General features: G+C 43.0%; 1 protein-coding gene across 1 annotated transcript; it reads left to right on the top strand.

Moving 5' to 3' along the window:
• The first annotated feature begins 715 nt into the window (after nucleotides 1-715).
• slc2a15b (solute carrier family 2 member 15b) lies at nucleotides 716-14,938 on the top strand. Its single transcript, XM_076728935.1, has 12 exons — nucleotides 716-760; nucleotides 2,512-2,610; nucleotides 6,472-6,632; nucleotides 7,041-7,165; nucleotides 7,799-7,944; nucleotides 8,513-8,645; nucleotides 8,783-8,970; nucleotides 11,109-11,219; nucleotides 11,565-11,666; nucleotides 12,525-12,600; nucleotides 13,883-14,010; nucleotides 14,726-14,938. Exons 1-12 carry the CDS (start codon nucleotides 716-718, stop codon nucleotides 14,936-14,938), a joined length of 1,527 nt encoding a protein of 508 aa, XP_076585050.1.
• The last annotated feature ends 12,195 nt before the right edge of the window (nucleotides 14,939-27,133 follow it).

A 27,133-nucleotide genomic window follows, 5' to 3' on the forward strand; every position in this document is an offset into this window, starting at 1 on the left:
GTCATTATTAATGAAGCAACAAACAAAATCACAGAAGATACCCACATTATTTTGAACGTCTTTAAATCAGGCCCAAATAACATAATTAGATGAATGTTAGCAAAAAGGAAATCATATACCCGGAATTACATGCTCATTTCATTTTGATTTTAATTTTAATCAGTGTTTTCATTTATAGAGCTGCTGACTGAAATATTGCTAGACATTTTACTTTTTGCCTGTTTGTGTCTATTTTGCTAAACCTTGTGACTTAATTTTGATCTCAAAGTTCATCATCATCAAGCCCCAAAAAAGTGCTTAAAGCGTAAGACCCCCCCACCTCGTCTCCTGGGTGAAGGTGGCCCTGAAGGTGCCCCTGGGTCTGAGCCAAGCCCCCAATGTTCCCTAATCCTGAAAACGCCTCTGGATACAGTTAGTCATAGGCTATTTAATAACAACTGCGGGCACTTTGGGACGCAGGATGAAGCACTTGGCTCATGTGATCGCTGATGGACCGGGGATAACGATGCGAGGCTCTGCGATGCGCTCCGATGATTGGAGATTGGGAGTTTGACAAGCTTGTTAATTCCGCCCATCAACACGACACGCCTCCTCTCTGTGACAGCAGCGTGGATGGAAACTACAAATGGAGACGCGGAGACAAGAGTTTGAAAAGTTGTGCAGATGAGCGGTTTTTAGTCTCAACACACACGGTGAGCAATTATTCATGACTTAAATGGCGGAGGAAGTGCTCCTGGGAAACGATGCAAAGATGGACGGGGTGAGTGTTTGTTTCAGAGTTTGAGACCCTGCAGAGATAATTCACATGTAGATCAGCTGTTTGTCCACTTGAACAAAGTATATATCATGTATTAGTCACAGCATTTGGATTGTGTGTGATCCTTCTGTTTAAACCATCCAGTGACTCCAGCACTGTCAGTACAGACAGGCCAGACCAACATACACAGTGTGTTTGTACCAACCATGGAACAATATCCACCTGTAGTTCAGGATCATGCTTCACTCTGGGATTTTGAAGCTACACACATCCATAACAGCCTGTCATAGGACTTGAAAAGTAAACCAACAAAAAGACGAAGAAAAACAGAGAAAACTACAGAAAAGTCTTAAACATAGTTGCTTATAGTTGCTTGAACCGAAGTGGTGCAGCGTGTCAGGAGCTGCACATCTGACAGATAATGGTAACTAGATTGAATGCAGACAGGGCAGCATTCTCTGCCGTGAGCTGCTTTCACGTGTGGCTGTCTAACTCTGTCCGTCAGGTTGTTACAGGCTAAATTAGGTTTCTTTAAGCATCTGTACTGTTACTGTTCAGTCAGAGTAGGGGGTTTCTCCTCTGTCTGCTCTTTGTGCTAACATCCTACATGTTCACATGAGTGGAATTCCTCTGGCTTCCTGATGTGTAAGAATAGTGGTCCTTTTGTAAACCCTTATTCTATTGAAATGATTAAAAGGTATGGTGGACTTCCACTGACTTTCTACCTTGGAGGTCAGCTTCGCTCTGTGTGCTAGACGCCAGGATGGCAGCTCCAGGCCACTCCTGATGAAAATACAGTAGACTGCTCCCATGCCTTTGAGTGGGACTCGTGTGACTTTGGGGGTTTTGGGCCGTCAACAGAAGCCATCAGCTCATTCTTTAACATTTGACATCAGTTTGTGTCACTTCTGACTCCGTCACGAGCTGCTCACTGCCTGTTCAGCTCTGCTGTTTCGTCCAGAGATCAGACTCCTAAGCAACAACTTATTATTATAATAATATTTAACACTCTACAGAATGAGTTCATCTCTTTACAGGCTGCAGATAAGTCTAGGAAAAAGACAAGGCATACATACATGATATTTACTTTTGAAGCTTTAAACTAGTCCATATAATGTACATTTCTACCTGGCCAGTTATGAATTGTGAATGTTTTCCTGTTTTCAGATCATTTTTAACTAAGATGCCATGAAAACAACCAAAGAGATCATGTGCATTATGAAAATTTATCTCATCTTTTTTAATATTTTGACTGTAAAATTCACAAATCTGCATATCTACATTTAACCACCTAAGACCTGAACTCTTGCGTGGCTTGCATTTTTAATTTCACTTTGCTTTGGGCTGATTGGGACCTGATGAGTGTAAAAACAAATAATTATTATTAATGATTATTAGCAGTATAATGTCCTCGTATGTGGACACCAGGCCTTGTAGAGCAAAATTTAGTATTGTGGTCTAGACGACCCAAAATGTGATGTCCACATGTGGATGCCAGGTCCTAGGTGGTTAACTGTTCCACTTTTTATATTTTGTATGGGAAAAGCCACGGGTAGCTCACAGTTCTATAAAAATCCAAAGACAAGCAGGTTGAGCTCATACCTAGGTTATGTTGAAAACTTATTTCTGTGTTTTCCCTTTAAATTGGGGTGTTCCTTGCACTGCTGTAAATGCTGCTCTCAGGCATGCGGACATGTTGCTGTGTAGTTTTTGCTGGTATCTGACTTGTTTTTCTCTCCTCATTTCCTCTTCAGCATCTTACAGTGCCTCTGCTGGTGGTGGCTTTTCTGGCCTCATTCGGTAGCTCCATGCTTTACGGCTTCAATTTGGCGGTCGTCAACTCTCCTGCACAGGTGTGTGTCACTACCACAACGCCAACATCATCATCACTATAATCATCATTCTCACTGCTGCCGTCCTCCAAGTATTAAAATAGTTTTTAGTTGGGGTGATGACTCTTAGATGTTAATGGACACAGTAAAGGTCAGCTTGATTTTCATTGTCATGTGAGGTCTTGTGGGTTGTGTGTCAGGTCTAGAGACTGCTGTGTGCCTCATTGGTGTTCTGCCCTTTTTATTCATCATGTGTTGGATGTTTGATTTGCTGCAGTGCAGTGACTGTGCTGTCCTGTTCGGCCATGGACTGCCCCACATTGAAGCGTGTGGGCTACAGTGCCACATCTCATGTTTGTGTAGTGTGCTGTTCTGACGAGGGAGTTATGGGAAAGAGCTGCACCTTTGGGCCCATGATCGGCCACTTTCCAAATTTCTCATTTCTCTGTGGTCGTTCCTCAGAGGAGCAGAATGGAAATGACCCTGCTCGGCGCCTGTCCTTCAGAGCTATTATTGGTAGAATGTTCAAGCTGTCTTTCAAATATTTTTGCACTTTTGTTTGCTAAAAAATGTGACAGGTGCACTCTGTGTTTTCAGCCCATGCTGTCCCCAGGTTGGATGTGGGTCAGACATTAGAATGCATTGCTGCTTGTTACTGCCTTTTTTTATAGTACATCTGCTCATTTGCTCATTCACTGTGTTGCTAGTAGTTAGATAAAAGGTGAATACACTCATATCTGAGTACAGAGCTAAAGTGAGGAGATGAATAACTTAGCTAAGCTTAGCATAAAGACTTGAAGCAGCAGAACGCAGCTAGCCTTCATCAGTCCATAATGCTGGGGCGACCTGCAGATTCAAGAGATAATTCTCTGTAAATTTGACCTCTTTCACATAGGGCTAAAAAATGTCCACTACAGCCACTTCAATAAAGGCACAGGCCGTATCAGTGCTATGAAGGCCTCAGATGAGATACAGAGCAGCTTCCACGTGGCTCTTAACTTGCAGCTCTCATCTGTAACTTGTAGATTTCATCAAACTTAATAGCTTAATATAAGAAATAGACTAGCAGCAGCTGAAACAGTTCTCAAATGTGCTGCATTTCCTTTTTTTTCAATTGGAGCCAATTGCTTAGTGTCACACATATTCCAAATTGCTGCTAATGTGGTGAGCTGGAACCTTTAACCATGGTCCATGTGACTTCAGTCATCTTTGTAGGATTCACTGTTGACTTCTGTGTGTCATCTGACATGAGTTACACCCGTGCTCCAAATCAAATCTTAGACGTGGCAGAAGATTTGTCTAAAGAGGTTTTTAGATGATATCTCGAGAACTGATGACCTGCGTTTGTATGTCTTAGTAATCAGATTACATTATCAAAGAGCCAAACTTGCAGCCAACTTCTTTAACTGTTTATTTAAGATAGATTGTCATGGGAACACAGTGGTAGTGTTAGTGTTTTTAGTAACAATACTAACATTTTTTGAACCCTTGAAATCATGTGTCCTTCAGCCTTAATTGACTAGTGTTGGCCTTTTAATTTAATTGTGGCTTAAAGGTTGAAGGAGGGAAGCAGGATCTGTGTGAGCTTAGGGTAGATAGAGCCCAACTGACTCATGATGCCCTCACTGACGCATGTACCTACTTGTGTTTCAGACAGCATTGCATATACCCACTTCTGAATCCCCTCTGATGTGCATCATTCAGTAGTGTGCTGCAAGCCAATTTTTTTTAACTAGGATGGTGAAGGCATGACCTGCTCCACTCTGATTGGTTACGACTCGCTGCCTTTGTTGTTTGGGTTTGGTCAGGTTTAGGCATGCGGAGTGATGATTGGTTGGGGTTAGGGTAAGAATATCAGAGTTAGCCAATCAGAGGCTTAGCAGGACAGGTCATACCTTCACCATCCTAGGCAGAACATAGTAATGCAACAAAATATGGCCTTTGGAATATATAATGAATGAAATTAATAGGAAAGATTGGGCCAATTGCTCAAATAAAACTTTGCTTTCAGAATTACAATCAACCTCACACACACAGTAGCATAAACCATGAAATCAAGAGTATATATACTTCTCCAGCCACCACTACAACACGGGGCACAGGCAGGTACTGAGTACTGATCTGGCATCTTTTTTTCACGCAATTTAAAATGTGCCCCTCACTGCATGAAACTGTTTTGGATCATATATTTTCGTGAAAGGTAACAGGAGATTATAACTGCACATTACTTCTAATCTGTAAGTGGAAGTTACAAGTTTTATATAGTGACATTAAGTCACTGCCATAAATGAACAGAGCAGAACAGACAGCAGTGTGATTTCCTGCTGTGAGAATACAGTTCAAGTGACTAGCTGTCAGCTGCTAGTAAAAATAAGGCAATATTATCCACCAAGGATTGCTGTGGTGCTCAGATTTCACCAGATGCGAGTGAATAAATGTTGAATTGCTGAACTTTATAACAAGTGTGACAAAGACACAGTTTTCAGCTAGGATCGGTCTGTCTTGCTGATACCTGATCCGCTTAATGAGATTAACATCAATCTCAATACAGATATCCAGCGTGTTGGATCACTATGTCCACAAATGCAGCAGCACGCTGTAATTTTTAAGAACGTCCATGCTTTCCACCATCTACATGGGAGGTGCACCCACTTAGATCTTTCGAAAACCTCTTTTATGTTTGTTACGCTGATCATTTTCACTTTGATTCATACTTCAACCAGTAAAGCCATCTGAATGGACAAAATAAGACATATTTGGCAATAAGGCCATCAAGGCTGAGTAAAGATCCTTGTCTCATTATTACCAGCATCTGTCATCCACAACTGCCTGCATGTTGTATGAAGGCCGTCCCTTTTAAACAGCAGGTATGTCTTCAGTCTGAAGCCTCATTACACACACAAGATCCTCTGGTTACCTCAATTAATTCTTGCTCAGCCTGCGACTGGTGCAAGGTAATAATTACAAACATTAAAGTTATATGTCAGAACTGTACACACACACACACACACACAGTGAGTTTATGCAGTTTCCCCTGCACATGGTGGAGATGGTCATGGACAAAACTGGACACACACACACTGTTCAGAACTCCATGACAAATTGACTAATTGCAACCTCTCTTAGGCCCACTCATTCACTCATCACTCTGTATCCTCACTATTTAACAAAGTAATTCATTCAGTCGGTCGATAAGTGAAAATGCTAAAAGCATTCATACAAATTAAAACTAAATCGTATTACTCTGTCTCCTGTTTCGGTTTTCTGAAGTTTCATCTCTTAGAGAGTGAGTGAATTGTGTCTCTTGAGATAAATAAGGTTTCACGTGATGGATTCTCCAGCACAGTTTGATCTTCAGTTCAGGTTCTACAGATGAACCTGAGTGAAATCTGAAGAACGTTGTTGATCCTCACAGTAAATTGTGTCGGACCACAGGACAACAGCTCACTGAACTTCCTGTTTAATCTAAATAAAATCACATGCATATAGCCGCCTCATGTGCCAAGTGAAACATCTCTTAATCTCATCCTCCATGTCACTAATGTTGACGTCTGGATGTGTGGAACTGTGGGAAATAGTTAATCATGTGATGACTTTCAGTGATTTAATTATAGTCACCATTTTTATGCTCCACTGCTGTTTGATATATGGGAGGGTATATTAATTAAATCATGTTCAACTTTCTTCTCTTTGCAGTGTTCTTAAGTGATTACATACTGTAGGGGTATATTTTTCACCTTTGTGAAGCTAAAAAGGGATTTATTGGATGGATATTTAGGAAAAGGGGACAACATGTTGTAATTCCACGTGGTCAAATATATCGTAATGTTTTTTTTTTTTTACCTCCTGTACAATGTTCATTATTTTTCTCTCTTCCACCAGTACATTAAAGACTTCTACAATGAGACTCTGATAGAAAGTTACGACTGGAGCCCGGATGAAGAGATCCTCATCGTCCTGTACTCCCTCACCGTGTCTATCTTTGCTATTGGTGGGATGACAGGAGCCCTGCTGGTGGGCAGACTCGTTACCAAATATGGAAGGTTAGTGTGTGTGTGTCCATGTATTTCTCATGTTGAGGGGACATAAATGTGTTGACACAGTCACTTTGTGGGGATTCGCCCTACTTGTGGGGACAAAATGTGGGTCCCCATAATGTAAATCATTGAATTTTAGGGTGAAGACTTGGGTTTAGGTTAGGGTCAGGGTCAGGCTTAGGCAAGTAGTGGTTATGGTTATGGTTACGGTAAGTCTCCAGGAAATGAATGCTACTCTATGTAATGTCCCCAAAAATGATGGAAACACAATCATGTGTGTGCATGATTTTTGGGTGTACATACATACATGCTGTTTGTGTGTTTGTGTTTGTAAAATGCCACCACCCTGTGCTCCTGATGGCTCTCCTTCTTAGAGACAGTTGAGTAATGAGGCATCGCTGTTTGTCCAAACAGGAAAGGGACGCTGGTGCGAGCCACTGTGCTGGTGTTTGTGGGAGGAGCTCTGATGGGCTTCAGCAGACAGTGCAGGATGCCTCCCATGGTCATTATTGGACGCTTCATCACAGGAGTGCACTCAGGTAGGCTGGCCTGTTTCCTGAATTCCTTACAATAAGTAGAGTTAGAATAGACGTAAAGCTACAATCGCACATTCCACAGATGGATCAGCTACATGGTTTGTGCATTATAGCTTCTGCGGAGCTGTTTAATGAGCTTTTGTGGATTTGTAGTTGTTTAATTGGAATTATTCATCCTTTATTTTGAAAGTGCTTCTCATGTCTTCTAATGATTTTGTTCATTAGGCCTTTTTGGATTCCATTCCCTTTTTTTGTCAGATATTCAGTGAATTTTCATTCACACATATTAAGCTCTTCCTCCTCAGAAACTAAACTATATATAAATGACAGTGGAAGTCAAGCTTGTAAAATCCTGAGCGTATCACACTTTGTCAGGGATGGTGCGATAAAGTCATGGACTTATATATCTGTTTGTTGATGGGCATTTAATGTCTGACATAAAGAAAAATTAAACTAAAAACTAGAACGTCAAACCTTTTCTTTCCCTTTCTTTCAGGACATATACAAGTTAAAAAAAATGTAGCTGCAGCTTGTGCTTAACCTTCACTCAAGACACAGATTTTCATGAATATTAAACGTACATAAAGTTAAACACATTTAAGCTCATGGTAATCGCACTCTTCCTTCCCCCCACAGGTATCTCCCTCAGTGTGGTGCCGATGTACCTCGGTGAGATCGCCCCCAAGAACCTGCGAGGCTTCCTGGGCCTCGTTCCCAGCATCCACATTTGTCTCGGAGTCTTCATCGCACAGGTCCTGGGACTCCATGAACTGCTGGGAAAGGTACTCGTATCGTGGCTCTCAAATGCTGCACAGGTCTGCTGGGTAACACTTTGAAGGAAATGCTTTGCAAGTTTCACTCTCTCTGGACTGATGCTGTACCAGTGCATGTGTGAGCGGATTCATCTTTAATCTGTCAGTAACTGCTGACACAGTTCAGATGTGAATCACAATCCGGTCATGAATCTGAGGCACAGACGTTAGCTTCTGCTTGAAACTGTTACAGTACGTTAGTATATTTTTCTAAACTACAGCGCTTTCACTTACAATCACTTAAAGGCATGAGTCAGCAGCATGATAAAGTATATGAACATACAGTTGTGCGATTATTTATATACGATGTCCAGCTGCTCCTGTAGCTTTCCTCCTTCCATTCTGCTGGAAAAAACAATGGCTGGAAAACAAATTCTCTTTCCATCCCTTGTTTCCTCTCTGCTTTTTGGTTCATCTCATATTTCCATCCTTTTAACAGTTCATGCTTACAGATGTTGATTGTGTTGATTTGTGGAAACTGCTCATTGTTACATTTGGTTAGGTTTTTGTAAGGCTTCATGTTTTTTTTTGCCCACAGGAAGAGTACTGGCCTTTGCTCCTCTCCCTGGTGGTGTTTCCTACCATGGTCCAGCTGATGCTGTTGCCATGGTTTCCAGAGAGTCCACGGTACCTGTTGATAGAGAAGGGAAATGTTCATGCCACCATCGCAGGTTAGAAAATCTTCTCTCCTGAATTAGTTTGGTTATATTGGCTAAAGTCTGTGTCGTAATGTCTCCTAACCACCTGTACGTCTTGCTTCTCTTCTTTCAAAATGATCTTCATTTTAGTTTTTCTTTCTTTCCTTTAGCCCTGAAGTGGTACCGCTCTAAAGGAAACATCCAGGCGGAAGTTGAGGAGATGCTGGAGGAACAGCGCTCTTTGTCCTCCATCCAGACCATCTCTGTCCGCAGCCTTCTCACGGACCGCTCTGTTCGTTGGCAGGTCATCACCATTGCAGTGGTCAACATCGGCATGCAGCTGTCTGGCATCGATGCAGTAAGTGTGAAAAGCATTGTGGGCCTGTTGTCCTGTCTGTTTTTGTATGCATGTGCGGTGACATTTTGGATGAGCAAAGACTGTGCAGTTATTATGCGAGAGGGAGAGCTCATATTTCTATAGTTCCCAGCTGTGCTCCACCCATCTGCACCTCCTTCTGTCTATACATCACAGTCCCACATGCAGCCACTGAGTGACTAAGCAGGGGGCAGCAGAACCACGCCTCATTATCTCCTGGTCTTCTCTGTTAGTGTTACCCCACATAAGACGGTCCACCCATCCACACACAAAATCGAGCACATCTATGCTCTGTGAGGATGATAGCTCTGTGCATGCTGGCTCATATGCTAATACCATTTCCCAGCAGGGGTGCACCCCACCGAGTGCCACTGTCCCAGCTGTTTGAGACAGGAACACTGGAAGGCTTCAAACGTCCAGACGAATCTGTGTCCAACTCCGTGTGTCTGTTGTCCTTAGTTAAATTTATTTCTACTAACCACATCCTCATCTTTGGCACAGGAAAGTGATGTCAGCAAGATGTCTTTTACAGTATGTTTAACACAGATTTTTAACTTTTTTTTCTTGCTTTTATGAATCTTTTTACCTGTTTGTCATAGTATTAGGAGAGATTGTGGAAGTGTTGGGTGCCGAGACAAATGCTACAGGCCGTCTGATTCCCAAACACTGAAAGCAATAGGTTTGTTGTACTCTTGGCATGAAGTGAAGCTCATTGCACTTGGTCACACTTATTATTTTGAGGGATAGTTTATTGAATTAGGTCAGGTTTAGTGACATTAGAGTGGTATTTCTGCACATTTGCAGATGATGTTGTACTTCTGTCGTTTGATGCAAACCAGAGAAATCTATGGAAGCGTTGTCAAGGTCAAGGTTCTGTCCTTGGGTTTATAGTATCTGGTTAATATCAGGTGGAAAATGAGATGCTAGTGGGAATATGAGGAGCTCAAGTATCACAACTGCCACCAATCACACCAACTGACAGACACTTTCAGGTAGACCCTGCAATGAAAAATGGAACCACAAAGCAAGACTACAGGGTTATGGTTAGGCTTAGAGGGTTAGGGTTCAAGGCCAGTCTTCACTGTGACCATCACAGAGGTCGTGATGATAAGGTGAACTGATTTCAACACAGCGTCACACAGCTCACTCTCAAACAGGGTGCGGAGCTAAATGATCCAGGATGCCCTTCCAGTTTAGAGGATTCAGATTAGTGGGTTCAGACAGCTGCAGAGAGCTCTTCAGGTGCCTCCCTCTGGCTGTGTAATTGGGAAAAGACCTTGTTGTACACCCAGATATACCAGAGGGACTACATCAGTCAGCTGGTCCAGGAACAGCCTGGGTTTGGCCTGGAAGAGCTGAGGAAGTCTCAGAGGGAGATATGTTTACCCAGTTTGTCTAGAATGTGACTCTGGATGGAAGGATGAAGAGGACAACTGAGAAATAAAGTAAAATGATTATTCCTAGCATGGATGGGTGGAATATAGTCAAACAGTAATCCTTTGAGTCATTTACCGCTGCTCAACTGATAAAACACTGGTAACTCCTCCACTTTTGTGAAAGAAGTGTTCATGTGTACCAAAGCAAATGTAGCCCATGAGTCTAATAAAACACAATTCAAGTGTTCGGGACAATATAACTGACCCCAATTCTTGAAGTTTTCAAATTGTTTGTGTGTGTTTTCTGCTTTGATGTAGGTCGATGTGTGTATGCGTACTTCAGTGCTGCGATGGTGATGAAATAGTGTATGCATGGTTACTAAATCAACAAGACAGCATTTAACTGCACTGATTGCGATCTTGTCCACACCTCATCAATGATGGATGTTGCATCAGCAAGTGTGATTAATGAGAATGCACAAATTAATTTCAAGGGGAGCACTTGTCAGAAGTCCATACTGATGAAACTCTGTATCTCAAATGCATGAGTAATGGTCGGCCTGATGATAATGATCACAATGATGAATCACGTGGAAAGGCCAAATAAGCAGAGCGACTTTTTGGCTCCTTACGAAAAATAAAAAAAAAGGCAAACTTTGAGCTTGAAAGCATCTGTCTGTGTGTGGGCGTGTCTGTCTGACAGATTCTTCTTATTAATAAACTTCATGTCACTGTCAATTTCAGATCTGGTTCTACACAAATGACATATTTAAGAATGCAGGAATCCCAGAGCCTTATATTCAGTATACGACGGTGGGAACTGGTGCCATTGAGGTCATCTCTGGGATGCTGGGGGTGAGTAGAGATCATTATCTTTAAACACACTAAGATGACATTATTTCACCACAACATTTTATATGGTGCTGATTTTCTCCATTTTATATCATCATGATAATACAGAATTCTTAGTTTCAGCCCTGATAATAAACCAAGAGTAATTTTAATGTGTGTTTTCAGTGAAAACAAAATCAGTTCATCTCAATCCTGACTCAGATTATTATGAACTCCAGTTGAAAAAGTTTTGATCTCTATATATTACTGGCATTGTGCATGCTGGCTCACTGTCATAACTTACTTCTTGATGATGTCTCATGTGGTGACCCAATCTCAACAGTTCCTGCCTCTTTGTCCGTTTTGCAGTGTTTTACTATCGAGCATCTGGGCAGAAGGCCTCTGATGATTGGTGGCTTCCTCTTCATGGGACTTTGCTGTGCTGGGATCACAGTGTCTGTGCTCTTCCAGGTACAGTGTCATCTGATGCCCTGCTCCTCAAGGAATATATTACATTATCTTGCAGATTGTGGCACAGAACATACAGGATATTGTTTTAAATGGGCCTGCGGACATTAGCAAATTTACATAATTATTTATATAAACTAACTGTGTGTAATTGATGCCAATGTAAGTGATGAGTGACAATATCCACAGTCCTTAGTGTGTGCAAAAATATAATCAGTTCATCATGCTTGTATGAGGCCTGAACTGTCCGAGTTGAAAATTATTCTTTTTAGTTTTGGTTTCCTTGTTTGTGTCTCACTGTTGAGCCTCAGTGGACAGATAACAATCAAGACATCTGCTTGATTTGTTTGACTCAAACAGATGAAGCCTTATATTAGCTTCAGGTAAACTTTTTGATACATTTTTCTCAGTAAGGAGACCTGCAGGTGAAAGGAGGGATCTCTTAATGGCCGACATGAACAGGAGTAATGATTACAGCACTTCACTGTTCATATTATTGTTTTAAGACCGATTTGAACAACTGTGAACTCATGATTTAAGAGTAAAATGACATGCATTTAGAATAGATTATATGTCCAAAGAAAAAAAAAAAAAAAAGAACAAAGAGAACTCTGTCTCTTCAGGACATGAGAGCGAACTGAGCGAAGTTTGGAAAACCCCGTTTTACTTTTATAGTAAGCAATAGCAGCACAAACAAGAAAGCAGCTATGGAGCCCCATGTGGTAAAAAGCATGTTACTAATATGTATAATCAGGATTAAATATAGTCAAATGAATAATTAGAAAAAACTGCGAATTGTTAGTCATGTTTCCAACTCATGACTTCACCCTCATGACTTTCTGTATGTTTGACCAATCACAGGCGCAGCTGTCCTTCATGAGCTACATCAGTGTGGGCTGCGTTGTTGGGATTATTGCTGGCTTCTGCATAGGTCCAGGTAAGCACTGCAGCAAATCTACCCTCGCCGCATATGTCACTTAAAACCTCTGTTTAAAGACTCCAAATGAACATTCGCAGTCCATACATACTGCACTCGATGTTGGCTGCCCTGTGTGTAAGATAACACTGCTCCCTGCTGGAAGCTCGCACAACAGCAGGCACCAAGTGTGAAAACCAGCAACACTCCCTCCCGACTCCTCCTCTGACTGTGAAGAGATATTGTATTTCATTAGTCTTGTAAATTAGGAAATCATAACTGCCACACTACATCCATTCCCTCAGCCATTTGTACACTGGATGAGTTGAGTGAAGTGAATTAAGAGGCAATAGTTTACAACTTTAGGAGCCATGTTGAGTGGACCTGCAGGGATGATGAATTAGAACAAATCTGGTTTACATGCCGTCATTCGTCAAGCCGGCAAAATCCATACCTCGGCACGCACGCGAGGATTTCTGTTGCTGCAATTAGACTTTTAATGGTTCATTGTTCATAAGCTAGCTGTGATGAATACGGTTTCCTTTAGACAAAACCTTGCATGCACAATGGACTCCCCCCAGCCCCCCATACATACCACAGATGTTGACAAATTACAGCATAGTTATTGGTTTGACAATATTAAACCTTCCTCTATGCAATTATCATGCACAGATAATGAGGACATCATTTGGAAGGCTCATCATTAGAGCATATTAATGCATATTTCTCCTTCTTGGCTTTCACTTCTAACAATGAAGAATTATGTGTTTAAGGCTAAGACAACACCTCATAGATCGTGCATATCAAAGTAATGAATTGGTAAAGTCCTGGCTAAGCTATTCTGTTTCTTGTTGTTCGAAGTTGGACTCGTGCCAAGTTGACAAACATCCTTCTCTCATGTCAATCTATGATCACTGAGTAATAATGATCAGTTAATGAAGTGCACGCAGGAAAAAAGCAGTGTAATATAACAGTCCTGGGGCTTGAGGAATGTTTATCATTTGGTATGTCATGTTCTGTTTATTTTGAAAGACTGCCAAAGAATAGTCCAGAAAGGGAATATTGATAAACTAATTGATGAATGAAGACGCTAGTGTTAATTTCACTACACCCAATAGATTCATGCAGCTGCGCTGAGTTGTTAAATGTGATTTGTATTATGACAGCGTGATAGGATGCCTAGTTAGATCAGACCGTGGGATGAGCCGTGTGTGGAGTGAACCATGACTGATTGAGAAGGTTGCTGATGTCAAATGTGTCCTTTAAAATAATGGAAATATGTTCCTTTTTCTCTTGTGTGTAGCTGGCGTGCCTTTCTTGATCACTGCAGAGCTGTTCAAGCAGTCTCATCGACCGGCTGCCTACACTGTGGCCGGCTGCCTCAACTGGTTGTCCAACTTCACCATCGGCTTCGTCTTTCCCTTCCTAGAGGTCAGAACACACTCAAAATCCACTGAGCCAAATTCTGATTATTCACCGCTCCTCAGCATTGTTTATTAGCTGCAGGCAGGCACATTATTTTTTAGCAAAAAAAGAGCTGCACACAAGCTGCCCTGCACCAAACGACAGCGAACAGCTATAGCATTTAGCCGCTAAAGAGACAGATAGCAAACAGTGAAAAGGAGAGTGAATACTGGACTTAGATTCATCAGTCGGACACAAACACGACGCCTAATGGATGCTTGCTCTGTGTCTGCTCAATGTTTAGAATAAGCAGCTGTTTGCTAGCATGTTTGCCACAAACATTTAATAAGGAGATGATATGTTAACGTTGTGTTCACAGCTTGTTTCTGCTGCTGTCCCCAAGTGGCCAAATAAGAAGGAAAAAATCAGTCATTGCTGCTTTAATAATTTCAGATTTCTTGTTTGCTAATCCATTAATATCATCTGAAGTAGTTTGTATAAAATCTATAGTAGCAACCTTTTTGTGTTCTCTGCTATCAAATCCAAGTTAATCTGCATTTATTAGCTTCACTGTCTCTGTCCAAGGATCCTATTTTTGCCTGTTTCATGTCTCCTTGCAGTAAGCAGTAGTTGTGTTGAAGTAGAAACTATGACAGTACAGCTTCACATTTGTCTCCTTTTGCCTCCTTGGACAATTTCCACTGTGTAAAGAACAGGATTTGTTCTCTTTGATGCACCACAGGCAGCTGCAGGTCCTTACTGTTACCTGATCTTCTGTGTGATCTGCTTGGGAGTGGCCGTCTACACCATGTTCGTGATTCCTGAGACTAAGAACAAAACCTTTATGGAGATCAGCCAGATGTTCGCCGCCAAAAACAACATCCTCAAAGAAGAGCTGATCAGCAATGGTCACCTCAAACTGGCTGTGATGAACGGCTACGGAACCCTTGGCTAACATGATGAAAGATAAGCTGCAGTGAGGAGGTGGACCTACATGCGAATGATGGTTTCTTCTCTCAGTGCGCCATCCTGGTCTGAACGTCACCATAGTGGAGATAAAAGGTGGAGCTGCTGTGGTCTGCTGCTTCATGTGACAACTAGAAAGACCAAAGCGTACACACAATCACACACACACAAAAGGAAAAGTAGGTTCATCTGTTTGACAGTCGTCACTTTCCACACAAACAACACTTCCCTGTTTTAACAGTTAATCCCGTCAAAGTGTGTTCTCTACGTAATGTGAGACAAAAGTCACGCAGTCATGCATTTCAAATCAACCATCAGTGGCATTTTAATCCGTTTCTCGGCATCTTAAAGCGTTTTTACAGGATCTGAGTTGGTTTGTCACAAGGATTAATCTGCATTAGCTTCACTTTCTGTGAACACATCCCATGATCACTGGATGCTTCATCCATGAAAGCTGTTCCTCTGTTTTCTGTTGCTGTACATTTACAGTGTTCAGCTCAAGGTGAGTGTCTTCACTAAGAACTTGAGCTTGTTTGTTGTGTCTTTCTTCTTTCTTTCAGTTTTGTGTCTCTTTTCACGTAAGAGAGTTGGATATTGTGGCTACTGTAGTAGTCATGTCATCTTGTCAAAATATATGCACATGTATTTAAAGCTCGTTCATGAGATATAATTTATCAATATATCACTGCTGCATGTTTTATGAGACCTTTTTGTATAATGTATGGTGGAGTCAGTGAGAGATATGACATGAAATGAAAGACTGTTCAAAAATATACAGACGTTTGGACAAGAAATCTGAATGTTTTCTGTTTTCTGCTGCATTCAGCTGCAAACTGCAAACGTGCCAAAATAAGAGAAAAACGCCCTGGTCTTATACAGCAAGTCATACTCCAAGTTTACCCCCTGTACATCACACATGGAGCAGCTCTTCTGTGCCACCACAATACTTTTAGTTCCTTTTGGGACCAATTTTTACTTGACATTCATTTAGCTGTGGTGACGTCAATAACTGGAAGTAGCCTTCATACACAGAAAGTTACAACCCCAATTCCATTAAAGTGTGGACGCTGTGTAAAACAGAAATAAAACAGAATGCAATGATTTGCAGGCAAACTGTTTACTGACAACGGTTTTACAAAGTGTTCCTGAGCCCATGTATTCATATCCTTCATGTGTTCACAAAGCGGTGAACCTCACTCCTGTCCCAAGTTGTTTGAAACGTGTTGCTGCACCAAATACAGAATAAGCATATATTTACAAGAATCAATGAAATTGATGAGGTAAAACATTCAATAAATTATCTTTGTGTTGCTTTCAATTGAATGTATGTTTTTAAAAAAAGGATAAGAAAATGATCACATTCTGTTTGATTTATGTTTTACACAGAGTCCCAACTCTTTGGGAATTGGGGTCGTACAATAAAGAGAAAAGTCATCGTCTGCCATCATTGCCTCTCCCCAGAAATCAAACATAGGAAAATAACACTTTTATTTACCGCAAAAATACACACACATCATGAAACCAATACCCAAATAAAACGTGGGTCTTACAACCACAATTCAAATGATTCGAAACACAGACGATGGACAGCAATTTTAGAAGAAACACAAACAGTCAAAACAAACCTTTTGTTTCAAAGGGAAAGACTGAAGCTAATAGTGTAAACTGAAAGGCCCTGATAAGACATACGTTCATGTATAATGGGTTTATAAGTCGCCACTAATGGTTAATAGATTGTTTACAAGTGAGGTTCAAAGTTCATTCTTGACCTTGAAGACAGCATTTGAGAAAAAGGTCCATTTAGTGGCTGCTCTGGGCTTTCAGTCATGTGATCTTCATCATTGGATTAGTACAGTTTGTAATTGAAGATGGTCCTTCTCAGACGAATTACTACAATTCAGGGCAAACTTCATCTGCTGATGAAGGTTGTATAATAGAATAGAAAATGTTTTCTCTACATTTACTAGTGATTTACACATCAGTTTTAATCCATTAATAAGAATAACTAACCCATTTGGCCAGTGTTCTTCCGTTCTATTTGGTGATAATCCAGTTATAAATGTAAATTAATTAAAATGAATTCATGTTCATGGGTTTATAAGTCCGCACTTATAAAAGTCAGTCAGTCATTAATAGAGATTTTTACAGTTTATCATGCTTGCAGTTGTAAATGTTAATAATCAGTGGTTTTATAATAATACCTGATTAGTGATTAGATTAGTGATTATCACCTGAATCACCTGCAGACAGCAGACAGACACAGTGAGCGAACGGCTGATGAACAGAGTGGAGCTTTTAGCAGCTAAGGAGCTGAATATTTCCCTCAGGAATTGGACTGACAGAGTGAAAAGAGTGAATGTTGGACTTAGATGAATCCAAATGAATGATCAAGTGGAAATGTGGAAATGTTTCCGAACAATTTTTTATTACATTTTCGTCCAGAGCTTCTGCAGCTCTTTCGGTAGGAGGTCGGAGGTCAAGCAGTTCATTGGAGATGGCTTCCTGATGAACTCAAAAATTGAAAAGACAAAGCAAGTGTCAAGCTGGAGGATTGTAATTACTGGCCAGAGGGATTTTTCATAACCTGCAACCCAAAATTTGTTCTTATTAAGGGCCACAGAGTGATTTATAAGCATTAGTAAAAGATTTATTAATGTATTACAAGGAGTTTTCGACAGGTTAGCAGCCGAACAGGGAAAAAAAGCTTAAAGCGACAGTGACAAAACACAAAAAAACACGACTCAGCCTCAACAGATGGAGAGAATTGTGGGATCTGAAAGGTTTGAAAAGCGATCCTGAATTGGTCTCTTCCTCCTGCATACGTATGTTCTCACTGGGGACTGTTGGTGTAACTTTAGTGTCCTCAACAAAATGACTCTTACCAAGCCAAAAAATGAGTTAGCTGTAGGTTGAGCTTTGCTTCACCATCGTTGCACACTCACAAGAAGCTGTTTTTTCTTTCTTGGAGGGACTGATCTGAGGCTGGGAACTGGAGAGCAGACAACATGTGATCTTTTGACAACAACCAACAGGCTGACATGGCTTCAGTATATGGATCTATGTTTTCTGTCTCTGGTTCCAACAATAAATAAGACCACGACAACGTAGCTGGAGTTAAAGTGAGGGAAGTTATGACCATATTTTTGTCATTCATCTCAAATTATGTCCTGTGATCATAGATCATAGTCTGTTTACATTGGACATTCACGTGCATCTTGAGTGATCTGATCAGCTGTCAGAGCAGGCACGAATGCACCTAAGATGCAGTAAACACATTCGGAGGTGGTCTGGGCCACATGTGTCCAGGTCCTTTAGCAGTTTGTGCAGAATGTGACCTGAGCCTCATTGAAGGGCCGCCTACTCAACTGACATCCCCTGCACAATAACAAAAAGAAAACGGATCTTATTGATGGAGTTCACATGAAACATGCTGTCTGATGTCCACATGGGCTGCTGGTTAAAAACAGCAACAGACAGTTATGTTGCTATTTCATGTCCGTGTCCTGTAGTTGTAATGCTGTCGAGTGGTATTTAATAAAATTCCTAAAATGCACTGGCAGTAGTCGTCGGTATTGAAAGAACACCACATTACATTTACTTACAGAAATGTTGATGTACATGTTTATTTGCATGAAGAGCTGGGAAGTGAGATCTCAGGTGGTTCCTCGAGATGTATGTGGAGACATGATACCAGGTGTATTTAGAGCTGTGCACTTGTGGCAGAATCACACAAGCTGCAGGTTAATGCCAGGTGTGAACAGGACCACAGCGCTCTCTCGCTCTAAAACTGCCATCATCCAGACTGCAGTTCTTGCTAAGATTGCAAACTTGCCACTCCATGTGAGGCTGTACAGCAAATGTAGGAGTCATAGTATGCTGAAGGATAGGAAGTGGTGCTCGACTCCCTCTCATCTCTTCCCATTGCCTTTAGGCTGGCTGATCCATCTGTCAGCCCCTGCACAAGGGCCCTGCAAACCCCCAACTGAGGCAGAATGGATAAATGTTGTCACATCCCCACTTGTCCTGACATTACAGAGGGGGGAGAAAGAAGAGGGTCAGCCGGGCCAGTGTGGGAAACATCAGCATATCACATCTGGATAGTTTTGAGTTTTGGTATGGTAAATCTGAGTGCCGTGGCCCTTTCAGACACAGCTTCCCATGGCAGAAAGGAGAGAAAAAGGTGAGGCAAGCTGGGTGATTGAGAGCTAACCTTTGGAGTTGTTGATTTGCTCCTGAATGACAAATGGACAGAAGAGTTTGAGTCCTGAGAGAGGACAAATGGGGGCACTGTGGCTGTTCATATGTAACGTCAGTGCCAAACAAAGGGCTCCTTGCCACAGAGACTACAGTATATTTCTGTGGATAATGCCACAGCATTGTGCACATGTGAAAACACACTCACACGCAGGCTCACTCCGCCTCCGGCAGGCAGAAGCTATAAATCAAACAAATAGCATCACAGCCTGGCGAAGGAAGCATTCCAACAGATAAAATGCTCTCCCACACAACAAAGCCACACTCACTGCGTAATTAATTGCAACAAATTACCTCTTCCTCTCCCTGTCGGCCCCCACCTCGCCTCTTTTACGGCACTGACAAGCGCACTACACGCTCCTGCGCGCGTGTCTGCTCGGGTGTGTATGCGCACGCAGTGCACACTCCTGCGCGCATCGTGGCACCGCTACGTATACACACACACACACACACACACACACACACACACACGGCCTGCACCCTTCATAAGTGCTTTAATGTGGCTTATTGCAGTGTGCGGTCCCCTTAGCCGTGGAAATATTCGCTTGACGGATGTGCTTTGTCGCCGGCGCTCCCCGGCGGAGGGCGGCTGTCAGGGAGGAGATGATAACATTAACAGGGAGGCAAGGCGATGACAAATGCCTGTTATCAGCGAACGAGGCCGGTGACAAATCGAACGGCAGAGCCCAGGCAGCCCCGGCGCGGCGTAATAAAAAAGAAGATGGATGGCACACCCAGGCAGGGCCCGCGTTAATGCGATTTCCACTGCTCTCCCTGACTCCCAATTAAGGCTGGGGGGGGGGGGGAGGGGTTTGGGGGGAGCGCAGGAGAGAGGGGAGAGGAGACAGAGTGTGTGCGGATGGGAGTATGAGAGAAAGGAGAAGGATGGTGAGAGGAGGGAGGAGTGGAATGGGAGGAGAGGGTAGAAATGGGAGGGCAGGAAGGAAGGGTGAGGTAGACGCATTGGCGTGTGCAGAGGAGAGATGTCACAGAGGATGAGGCGAGTGACAGGAACAAAGTGGAGGAACCACAACTGAACATGCAGCTTTAATTGTCTGCAGAGCCCATCTGCTCCCTCCGCCCTCTCCTTTACTCACATCTCAATCAGGGCCCTGTCTCAGAGGTATAGGTTGTTATGTGTCTCTGTGGCCAGGTGGACCACCATTAGAGCCTTTCAAACTCAGACAGTAATGAACAAACCCTCCCAACACCCCTCTCTCTTTACCTTTAGATTGTAAAATGTCAGAGCAAATTCTTGCGTGGACAGGCTGTAGCTCCTCCATCAGCAGTATCAGGTGTGTCAGCAGTGGATCGAAATAAAGTCCTGCGTGCTCCTGCGGTTCTCTATTGGCCCAGGATTCAAAGGGCTGCTCCCTAAATCAGCTCTTATAAAAACAGAGCTGACAGGCAGCCTATGGCTTATGGGCAGACAGAGCTATACAGATGAGCTACGACTCTGTCCGGGATGACTGTTCCAACTTATCCTGTCCAAGGACCCAGATGTTATCTCTTTGCTAAAAGGATCAGCGCAGGATATTGAGAAATTGCCGCTGGATGAGGGGGGCATCTGCGCCCGAATACCCATGGGCTGCTGTTTTGTCACTCTGACAGTGCTTTATAAAAGGCTGAGGAAGCTCAGAAGGCTGCAGAAGCGCGGGACCATATATCTCCCGCTATTACATTCAGGCTAGGAAGAGAGGGCTGAAATGACAATGAAATATAGCCCCGGCTCAAAGGGAGAAAAAGAACAGGGTCTAAAGAGGGACGGCTGAGTCTCCTCGGGAGCCTGCAGGGGCTGTGCTCCAAATCGGAGACAGATGCACAGCAGTCCTGGACACTAACCCTGTGCTATACTGCAAGCACACAGAGGTGAAGAGGAGAAGATATGTGGCTTCAGAGAGGAGTCCTGAGAGAGAACAGCCTCTGTGTGCCTTTGCTGATATTAGTCTGTAGGAACAAGGAGAAATTAGAGGCCTGCAGGAGGAAAGGGAGGAGGAGGAGGAGGAGGAGGAGGAGGAGAGGGTAAAAGTCCAAACTCGGCAAGGACCCCTGCATCATTAAGTTGTCAAGTGGACGGGAGGCCCCGAAATATGACTTGGAGTTATGGTGGCGGCCGGGGCTGATGATATAAGAATTACAGTACATGGATCACAGCCGGATCGATAGGTAGACAAAGTCATTATGGAGGGGCTAGAGTTCAATGCCTCCCCGGGGCCACGAGCGGGGGACAGAGGGCTTTTATTTATCACCGTGGCAACGTGTAACACACACAACACACAGGTGGGTCGCTGGGCACTTATATTTTGCTTGTTGCTCTTATTTCCAAAGCTATCTGTTCCCGCTGTATTGATCGTTTAAGCCAATCTGCGCGCGCACAAATGGACCCCCGCACGTGTCATTCATTTGTCAACACGTTTGCGCCCCGTGAAGGATGTCCGCGCACGTGTGTGTTTACAGGTAAGCTTGATGTCTTGGCGCATGCACATCACTCAGCAGTGAGCATTCGTCCTTCTCTGCTCTCTCCGTCTCTGCAGCAGAGGGATGGGGAGCACGCGCAGGGCAGCATCGATCCTCTCTGTGCCGAGAGAAATTAGGCATGAAATTAAAGCTCCCATCAAAGGCCAGGGCCGGCACTGTCACCTGATCCAGCACTATTTATACTCCCTGGAGATGATGATGATGTCTCCATCACACTGATGATAACAGGACAGAGGGAAGAGAGAGACGGAGGTGGAGAAAGAGAGTCTCTCCCCTCCATCCACGGTGCCACTGACCTGCCATCATTTATACTGCCAGGGCCCAAGTGCAAGGTTAGCGCCAGCGTGAACCCCCATAAATCACGGCTCTGCTGGACGGAGAGAGGCCGGGGTCGACGCCTCTCGCAGCCCAGCTCTGCTGATGAGAGAGTATTTATAGATCAGGAAGGAGAGAGGGAGGAAGGAGAGGAAGGGTGTGTGTCTAAGTGGCTTATGACGAAGGAAATGTACAGATATGGTGGGAAAATGACTGTAAATGCAATAAAATCCCATTGTGCTTTGGTGTGACACATGGCACATTAGCTGCTCTGCATTCATGTAAAGTCAGTCAGTGCCGAGGCATCACAGAGGTGCGAGGAGCTCAAGAGCCAGCAGGGGGAGCCCATTCACCACACATCACACCAAGTCTGCTGCCTTCACGCTGACATTTGGGCTTCAACATAGCACAGTTGCTTCTCATCCTCGCAATGAGACATATATGAAATAAATAAATAAATAAAGAAGTGAAAACCTTGTAATCTGCAAATCACATGCAAATGATCAGAGGTTCAAAAAATCCACAGTTTGAAGTTGACGCATATTTTTTTGCAGTGACATTCTGTCGGACGGCGGGCCCAGCATGGTGCTGTAATGACCAGTGGCCAAAGATTGTCCAGGATAAACACTGGTTATGGTTGACCACAAGATGACTGGTTGTCCCTCGCTCTCACTTTTTTCTCTGCAGCCTCTGCATGCAGCGCGGCGTCCAGCTCGCCAAGTAAATGCTGGCACGGTGCCAGATTTTGAAGAAAGAATTACTTAAAAAGAAGGTTTTCAGGATCACACCGTCAGTGCTCGTGTCGGCTGTGACCTGAACGCCGACTTTAGGGAAGAGTTTGGTGAATTGGTGGATCACTCAGAGTATCTGCAGGAATTAGACCAATTGTGAGGGGAGTTTCCTGTGCTGTGTGTGTGTGTGTGTGTGTGTGTGTGTGTGTGTGTGTGTGTTTGAGAGAGAGAGAGAGAGGGAGAGAGGGAGAGAGAACAGGGGCAGCAGTAGCCTGGAGGTCAGAAAAGCAGCCTTGTGATTGGTTCAAACCCAAATTGGCTGGGACTGGGAAAAGAGATGGAGAGGTGGAGTGTAAGCACATTTAACGAGATACTTACACTTTAAAATGTCTAAATATTTTACAAGTGTTTTCATCCATTTCATTTGATTCTGAAAGATTTTTTATTTTTACTACACATGTAGATTTAAGAGGAAGACATTATATTTTGACTCCACCACATTTACTGTGTTTGACAGTTGTAAGAACTTTGCAGAGAAAGGCTTAACAAGTAAAAATATCAGCTTGTGTGATCATCATGTTTATCCAGTGAGACAAAAAGGGATGTGTTCACTGTTTTTTTCTGACATCCCAAAGCTATGTTCTCTCTATGGTATTGAGATAAAGTCAGGTGTGCACCCAAAAATCCGTGCTCACTTTGTATGAATTAATGCGGAAACACTTATTTGATGGATCAATAGGTCAACTGACTGAAAATTAATTGATAAGAATTTTGTTGGCTTTATTATTTATTAATTATTGTGATTGTAATTTGAATTTTGGCGACAAGCTGTATGAAGGTGTCAGCTTGAGCTCTGGGAAACTGCAATTTTTGATGTATTTATTTAGTTTTTAGAACATTTTAGAAGCTAAACAAGTAATTGATTAATCAAAAAAAAAATCATCAGAAGATTGATTCCTAATATTAGTTAATTGAGTAGGCATCATTTTTACTATTTTAGTCTTTCGGTTTGATAGTTACAGTATTCAGTTTCCATCCAGGAAACATATGTAAATCCTCACTACTGTCACTTTGATACTTATATGTACAGTTTACTGTAAATTCTACACGTGTATGCATGCAAGTGTTACTACACTGTCATTGGTATTTTTACAGTTCATAAGTAAAGTTAGTATAAATACTTTTGATCATGTGATTGAGAACCCTTCGAGTGAAAACCATAAATGAACTGATGACTCATCTCTGCACTCTGAACTTAACTCTGATATCAGAATGAATTTACTTTCACAATCACAGACGACAACCCCCACCCACCCCATGTCTCCATTACAGTCTCCCCACCCAAACAGCCCTCCTCGGGACATGAGGGTCAGAGTGGCAGATAGGAGGGGTGTTTGATCGATAAGCACCACCCACCCCTCGGCTCACTGACAGCTCCTGTCAAGTCTCCAGCAGGGCTCGTATCAAATGGATCAACCCTTTAACCCCCACCAATGCCCGCCCCCCACTTTAAAGGAGAAGTGTCACTAACTGCCACTGTCACATACCAGTCAGGTGCTTTCAACGCGCTGATAATGTGCCAAGGAATGTCACCAGGACTGTTATCCCAACTGTAACGGGGAGACTGTGTGTGTCGGGAGCAGAGCTGTTGAAAGTTGGCCTGTATTATGTGAGAGAGTGTGCCTGTGTGACCTTCCTGACTCCATGTTCTGCTTATCATTTCAGATCAAGTTACAGAAATATAGGATTACACTTTTTGATTGATTTTACAGCATTTCATACATTTTCAGTGCCCAGAGAGTTCAGGGTCTGGACCCGAACCTGCAAGAAATCATCAAATGTGGAAAAAACAAACTAGTTGAGATGAGTTACGAGGCTGGAAACCTATACTGTCAGGTTTTTTTTTCAAGGACTACTTTTTAAAAGAGGCCCGCTACTCTCAGCATTTCACCAGAGGAGAGGCGCTCCTCAGTGACCCACATCACAGATGTTGGAGGTGGATGAGTCCTTTGTGTGAAGTCTGAGAAAACTGTGTTTATGTGTCCTACACCCGCCATAAGGCCCGCATTCTTCGCTGCTTAACACATCGGTGACTGTGTCCTTAAACTGAGACGCAGCAAAGCAGGCTGCAGGGCTCACAGTGCTGGTGTATGTGTGTCTTAGAGGGAGGGGGTTTAAGGGGCGACAAGGAGATAGTGTCGCTGATTGACACGTGAAGAGCGACTAAAAAAAATGCTCCCCTTTGGAATGCGACAATCTCCCAGCGTCGCATGTTGCTCTGCGGCCGACTGTGAATTGTTAAAAGCATTCCTGGCAGTTGGGGTGAGGGTGAAAAGAGGGTGAAAGGAGACGGTCTGGTGCTAAAAGAGGAGTTTGTTTACCCCTAAAGAGCATATCCTAACAGGCCTGCAACATAATAAAACACGAAGGATAAAGATGGAGAACGGGGAAGGAGTGTTTTGATACTTTTTCTGCTTCTGTCACAGCATTTCATGTCAAAAAACACAATAATCTCAGCTTCCATTGGCTCTCATCTTTTCTCCTTTAAAGCAAGTCAGCCCCACATTTGGGATTCTCCTGAGAACAGGGGTTCAAAAGAGGCTTGGTGGTCCCTGAGCTCCTCCGCTCACATACTCCCCCACACCACCGTCCCAAACCCACCCACTGAGGCAGGCGAGGTGGTGGTGGTCGCGCTGAGTTGAGGTCCTTGTGGAGCGGCAGGTTAAACCGACCACACGACAGTGGCAAAAGGCCCCCGCTTACAAGGTCTAATTGGTTCCACAGGTTGTGGACTACAGAGGAAAGAGTGGAACGGGGAAGAAGAGGAGGGTGAGAGAGAGGGGGAAAGGGGAGAGTAACAGCAGGGAGCGAGAGACAGATAAATGGTAGGAGGAGAGAAAGAGGGATAGAGGAGGGTGCAGGAAGGATTGAGGGAAGGCTAAATGGAAAGCAGAGCGAGCGGACGTAGAAGACAGAGATAGAAAATGATATCAGATAGATGGAAAAGACAGAAAGGAAACAAAGCAAGAAGGGATGGATGAGGAAGAGCGCAAAGATGGAAAAAGGAAGACAGAGAGAGGAGCAGACGGGTCTTGTTTCCATGATGCAACAGTTGGGTTTTACAGTGACTTTTACTGCAGCGTTGACACTGGTTTTGTCAGAAGGCAGCTTTCAATCCCAGGTGCATCACTGAAAGACTGATCACACAATATGTTAGATAGATAGATAGATAGATAGATAGATAGATAGATAGATAGATAGATAGATAGATAGAGTCTTTGTGTATTTACTGCCTTCCTGCCTTCATGATTTCTAATATAGATCAACAAGACTACGAGTCTTCAGCCATGCTAGCAGCTCTGTGAGGCTGTGCTTTCAGCTAAATGCTAAAGTCAGCATGCTAACATGTTCACCATGACAATGCTAACATGATGATGTTTCCATGTTCACCATGTTAGCTCAGCGTGTTAGCATAGTAACATTTGTTAAGTAACTTTACACACAAAGCGCAGTCGAAGCAGATGGGAATGTAGTTCGTTTTTTGATCTGATAATGAGCCTGTCAAACACCATTTTAATTTTTACAACATCCTACAAGGACCATATTAAGTAATTAAACACACATATCACATTAAAACACGCAGTCTTGAGCTGCTCTCAGTAGAAGGTTGTTGCTTTGCAGCTAAGTGATTTCATGGTGTTTCTTGTCGGGCTCATCAGCTGGTTCCACCTGAAACAGCAAATATGCTCAGATCCCTGTGTTTACTTTTCATGTCCTGAAACTTCTCACCAAATCCCTGAAGCAGTTTTCACACTCGGCAGCACACTTGGATGCCACAGCAGGCTTTTGTTCTCGCAGAGCAGGAAAATGCACAGTGTTACCTCTTTCCAGTTGCACTTGCCACAGCTTTAATTTTGCTTCAAATGAAAGCAGAGAGCGGAGAAGCTGGCTGGAGGTTCAGCTTTTTGGTTATGTCGACCATGAAGGCCAAATCACACAGACACTTGCTCTTATGGAGTTTCCAACACAGGGTAACACATACAATACCGTACACAAAAACTGAGGAACGAGTGAGGAATGAATAAGGACACAATATACGTAATGTATTGTTCATAAGTAATTCCTGAATAACTCTGGAGGACTATATAGCGGGCCTGTGATGAGTTATTAGAGAACAGACTGGGAGATACCATATCAATAAAGCATTAGTCATGATGATTTAGTATGTGACTCATTGCACCACCTGCTGTTGCCAAGTGCAAATTACTCAGGACATTTGTGAGAAAAGCAAAGTATTACAAATATGTTGTGTACGTGTTTGATAGGCACGTTTTGTAGTTGAGAAACAAAATGCATTATTTAGTTGATGGCGTTGTTTAAAATCAGACTGTGTTCGTTAGTGAACC

This window comes from Chaetodon auriga, chromosome 4 (genome assembly GCF_051107435.1).
Source record: "Chaetodon auriga isolate fChaAug3 chromosome 4, fChaAug3.hap1, whole genome shotgun sequence".
Classification (NCBI taxonomy): domain Eukaryota; kingdom Metazoa; phylum Chordata; class Actinopteri; order Chaetodontiformes; family Chaetodontidae; genus Chaetodon; species Chaetodon auriga.